General features: G+C 34.1%; 2 protein-coding genes across 2 annotated transcripts in view; one reads left to right on the top strand and one right to left on the bottom strand.

Annotated features, from left to right (window-relative positions):
• LOC108693299 (protein brunelleschi) overlaps positions 1-1,581 on the top strand; it is a 4,992-nt gene extending 3,411 nt beyond the window's left edge. Inside the window, exons 8-12 of the mRNA XM_018202173.1 lie at positions 40-439; positions 551-707; positions 798-975; positions 1,049-1,272; positions 1,357-1,581. Coding sequence (XP_018057662.1) covers positions 40-439; positions 551-707; positions 798-975; positions 1,049-1,272; positions 1,357-1,548 — 1,151 coding nt within the window. The 3' untranslated portion in view covers positions 1,549-1,581. The remainder of the gene's footprint in view (positions 1-39; positions 440-550; positions 708-797; positions 976-1,048; positions 1,273-1,356) is intronic.
• A 166-nt stretch (positions 1,582-1,747) lies between these two features.
• On the bottom strand, positions 1,748-3,760 carry LOC108693359 (ATP-dependent DNA helicase PIF1). The gene is made up of 2 exons (XM_018202253.1): positions 3,719-3,760; positions 1,748-3,640 (listed from the first exon to the last, which is right to left on the bottom strand). Exon 2 carries the CDS (start codon positions 3,614-3,616, stop codon positions 1,748-1,750), a length of 1,869 nt encoding a protein of 622 aa, XP_018057742.1. The 5' UTR covers positions 3,617-3,640; positions 3,719-3,760.
• Positions 3,761-5,376: the final 1,616 nt, after the last annotated feature.

Raw genomic sequence — 5,376 nt, 5'->3', positions numbered from 1 at the left:
TTATATATATATATATTGTATAGTAACATAATTTTTTAAATTTAGTCTCTTCTTTTTTTCTCAAAAATCTTTTTTCAGATGTTACTAGCAGTACCTGCCTTAGTCAACCAAGTAGTCTAATGTCACATTCAGGCCACAGTTCTTTACCATCTAGGCTTAGTTCTCCGTCTCATCATACGAAAAGACAATCCGAGCTGACTTCTTCTTTTAGATCAGGAATAAGTTCACATTCCGGTCATTCTTCCTTAGCAAGCACGCGATTGTCGAAACTTGCAATACCTTTACATACATCTAACATTATTGAAGGTCAATTAAAAATTAAATACTCAGGAGATGCAGGTTTGATAAATGGTTATTGTAGAGTTTCATCCGTTTTTATAACCATTGAGATGCTACCTAGTGTACAGATTACTAACTGGGATGTATTGCCGGCCGAAACGTAAGTTGCAAAAAAAACGCAGTTTCATAAAATAATTTATTTCTGTAATTTATATTTTATATATCTAATATATATTTTGTCTATAAATATTTTCTCTCTGATAATTTTTAGACCAGTGCAATTTTATCTTGTATTGGACGTGTCAAATATGACGAATCATGAAATGGAATTACACTATACGCAAAATAAATGTATATATATGGAAGGTAAAGAACCATGCAGAATTCCTGTTCCAGTTGACCGATGTCCACTTAATAAATTATCTATGGTAATAACGGAAATATCGCCTATTTAAAGATATATTGAAATGTAATGTAAGACATACTATTTTATTATTTTGCGCTTATTTATTATTTAGTTAAATGGTGCTGGTGATACAAGTGAACTCCAAAAAATATGTGCCGAACATATAGCTTCATTGGTTGATCTGCGCTGGCAATTATTAGGTACTGAATCGACAGGAAAAGCAACTCTCTCTGGTATTACTCTAACTCAAGATATGTTGGATTTAGTGAGAATGAGTCCTCTACAATGGGGTGCGTAAATACTATTTACTATAAGTATGTGTATAATAGAGTATGTGTACTTAAAATTACTAACATTTTCCAGAAATAACTATCAATGATATTATTGTAAAAGCACAAGAAGAACTGTCATGTGCTTTGGGTGAATGCATCAGCGTTGGTGTGGGAGTGTGCAATGCTCTGGAACATCCTCTGAGTGATCTTACATTGTCCATTAATTTTTATCAGGACCATCATAATGGCGTTAACAATTATCAATTAGAAACAAGGTTGTCCATAGCTGGAGCAAATAAAGTCATGCTGCCTACTGTAAGTCACACTTTTTTCATAAATGCAATGTATAGTTGTATACAAATGTCTTATATTCCCTATTTTATTATGAATAAATAATAGTTACAGGAATACGGCAGAGCCTATCATGAATGTCGTGTAGTATTTTTCACTTCTGGTCAGTACAAAATAGATATTCAATGTAGTAGTAAAGAATCCGCTCCAAACTCTCCAATACTTTATTCGGAGCTTATAAATGCAGGACATACATGGCGTTATATACCGCCTATTGAAATAACTGTCGACGATTATTAACTGATATAAATGTAAATCACTGTCATCAGTAAATTGTAATATTTGTAAAAAAAACTATATTAATTATATATGTAAAAATAAAGAAGATATTTACTTTAATGAAATTAATAATTGTTATATAATTCTTATTGCATGTGTTAATATAAATTGTTTACTTCTAACAATTTATATATGTATAGACTATAAAAAAATATAAATATTATCTTTTACTTCTTTCCAACTTTATTTTTTTACCCAGAGGAATCATTTCCATCTCTTGTAAATTCCTCCTGAACTTTTTATAAAATTCTAGTACAGCTGTATTAGCCCATACCTGTTGGCTATTAAAATCTAAGACACGTAAACTTTGTAAGCTCTGAGCTCTTGAAAGTGCTACATAAGATTGACCAGCATCAAATACTCTCGACAAGCACATTTCCACACAATCTAAAGTTAAACCTTGACTTTTGTGAATTGAAAAAGCCCATGCTAACTTTAAAGGAATCTGTTTTCGATGTATAACAGCACCAGAATTAGTTTTGATAGTCCATTTTTCCATCTTTACTTCATAATGTGTTCCTGATCGCAACTTAATTATCGGTATATCATTTTTAAAATCAATAATGACACCTCGAGCACCATTTACTAATCCACTATTAACATTTATATTTTTCATTAGCATAACTTGAGCGCCAACTTTCAGTATTAATTTGCTAGGTATAGGCAGCTGCTGATCTAACATAGATGTCGCAGAACTATCAGAATCTAATGCTGTATATACTTTACTCTCACCTTTAAGTTCATTCAACTGAAATTCATTGATCTCATCAGCTTCTTTTACATGAGAACATAATCTAGTTGCCAATATGCCATTACTTTCAATTTTTTGTTTTGCAGTTTCCTTTAAAATATCAACAATATCATCCGTAATTCTACCTATTCTAATGCTATTTAATATTTTTACGAATGCATCGTCCTTTTGTCGATGGACAATTCGCAATTCAAAATTTAAATGAACACACTTTTGCCAGGCCTCGCTTTGAAAGCAAAATTTTGCTTTGTCATTAGTTTTAGAAACAGGAGGTAATTGAAAGAAATCGCCACACAAGATTAATTGTATTCCTCCGAAAGGTCTTTCTGTCCTACGCATGTGTCTTGCTACTTCTTCAATCTTGTCAAAAAAATCACCATCTACCATAGAAATTTCGTCTATCACTAAATGCTTTGTTTTCCTCCAAGTTGAAGCTGAAGCTGGACGAGAGGCCAACTGAATGCATCTTTCCTTAGTGCCAGTACCCATACCAATGCCAGCAAACTTATGCAATGTAATTCCACCTATGTGACAGGCTGCTACTCCAGTGCTTGCTGTAGCCATTGTTACATCTGGAGGAAGGGCTGAGATTATTTTCTTTAATAAAAATGACTTTCCAGTGCCTGCGCTACCAGTGAAAAACACATTCTTTCCATTAAGCACTGCATTTAGGACTTGAGCCTGTTCCTCTGTCAGTTCTCCTGTAGTAGGATTCTCATACAGCTTTTTTGCTGCGGATACTTTAGGATTATCATCGCTGAAATGTTTTCGCTTCCTGATTACGCTCGGCGATGGAGTAGTGACTGTTGTACGTGATACAACCATAGCTTTTTCCTTGGCTCTGTTGACCTCTGCATTAGTAGACGGACTAATATCCTTAGCACCATCTGATTGTACATTTGCAAAGAGCTTCTCCCGTAAGGGACCTTTCATAGTCTTTATTTCTTGGTCTGTCAGCTTGATAAATATAGTCTTTAAAAAATTAATCAGCTGAGAAGAAGGTGCATTTGACAGAAACAATGTACAGTTCTGTTCCTTGAACTTGATAGAAGCCTTTCCCTCGGTCATGAATTTATTAAATACCGATATACCTTTCAGAGGTAGCTTCGTGAGCACATTCGCTTTCTCGGCGCGTATCTCTATGAGCATCTCGCGCTGACGATCTCGAATTAGACGTAGCGACGCCGTTCTGTGAGTCATTTTTCTCAGAATAACTCCTTGCGCGTTCAACCATTCCAGGATAATGGTGCAAGTTAATGAACAATTATCGAAATCCATAAGTCCTTATAAGTACCTATAGTCCTAGTAAAGCATAGTTGGCTTGATAAAAATGTAACAATTTTAATGATAGATACAATATTTTGTAGAAATTTATGTCACCTTCGTTCACGACATCAATTCGAGCAAGCAGCGTTAAACTATGTGAAATGACGAACGGCGAATGATAATAAACTAGAAAGCGCGCGTAACATGCTTCAGGATACATAACTTTGAAATTATAGGGACCTAGTAGATATTTTCTTTCTAGATGTAACCAGAGAGAAACTCTTTCTTGGACTGAGTTTAGATTCTCGTCTAGAGGTTGATTATGTATCTCGAAATGAAGTGAAAATTATAAAAGTGAGCAAATTCACTAGAATATTCATAATTCAATTGGTCAACTAGTGAATTTGCTTACTTTTTTCATCTCATTTTAAGGGCGGGGGGAGAGGAATCGATTCTGTATCTTGAAATGAAGTGAAAATTATAAGTGAACGAATTTACTAGAATACTGATTATTTCATTGGTCAACACCTAGTAAATTTACTCACTTTTGTAATTTTTATCTCGTTTCAAGGGGGTCGATTGTGGATTTTAAAAGGAAATGAAAATTACAAAAGTGAGCAAAGATTACTAGAAATTGACCAATTAAATTATGAATACTCTAGTGAATTTACTTACTTTTGTAATTTTTATCTCATTTGAAGATACACAATTGATCTCAAGATACAGAATTGATCCCAAGATGAAAATTACTAACAGCACAAAATCGATTCTAACTCGATTCTGAGTTGACTTTAGTTTCTAGATGTCTGAAAAATAAACGTCCGTAAGTCGACTTTAGATGACTTGGAGACGTCTCTAAGTCATACAATGTTTCACTTTAAAGATGATTTTAAGTTAACTATTCTAGGCTGTTCGATTCATGCCTACACGCTCATGAATAGCATTCATCCTTGTTTAACTATAGTTAAACAACAAGGACGAAATGATTCCACATTTAAGCGTGAGCGTAATCGCACTAGACCTAAAATCGAAGGAAAGAAGTCTGTACAAAAAATCGATTTACAATCGATTCTGAAGATTTAAACACAATAGGTATAAGCAAGAAGAAGCACAAGAAACAGAGAATAACGAGCTGTTCAATCAGAGTTCTGGGATATAATATCGAACATATCAGAACTCTGACAGCTTGTTGTCCCTTGCTTGTGCTTATTGTCTATTAAGCCTTAAAGGCCTAACTTAGGAAAGTCAACTTACAGTCGACATATCGATGTTTGTTAGGGATTGGTATGTATGTGTAGATGGATGAGTGTGATAAGGAAAGAAATTGTAAACCAAGTCCCCTTCTTAGCAAATTTGTAAGCTGAAGTAAATAAATTCTATAATTCTATTCTAATACTATAATATTTTGCTTTATTTATTTATTTATGCTCTTTATAACCTTTGTGCCGGACTTATTCTCTCTCGTTTTTGTTGCACTAGAGCAAATATGCGGCAGAAACGCGCAAATGTGTCCACCATTTTTAGGGGCCGATTGCCGGACTTTGTATTCTAGGGACTGTATTCTAACCTAATCGCTTTCCTATCTTGAACTCGCTCAGTGATAGGGCGATATTTTATTTGTGCGTTTTTGTCGCATGACAAATTTCAAGCTTGTTGATTGACTATAGGATAGAAAGATCCGAGAACTTTGCTGTTCTAGGGCCCTATTTTTGAAAAGTATCGCATACAAAAAATTAGAGAAATGCTATAGTATATGTAACGCATATTATAGT

Source organism: Atta colombica, unplaced genomic scaffold (assembly GCF_001594045.1).
Source record: "Atta colombica isolate Treedump-2 unplaced genomic scaffold, Acol1.0 scaffold9, whole genome shotgun sequence".
Lineage (NCBI taxonomy): Eukaryota > Metazoa > Arthropoda > Insecta > Hymenoptera > Formicidae > Atta > Atta colombica.
The sequence above is the reverse complement of the archived record's forward strand: the minus strand, read 5'-3'. Positions and strand labels throughout refer to the sequence as shown.

Coding starts and splice junctions, on each gene's coding strand:
- LOC108693359 (XM_018202253.1), bottom strand. CDS start 3,616: ATGGATTTCGATAATTGTTCATTAACTTGCACCATTATCCTGGAATGG.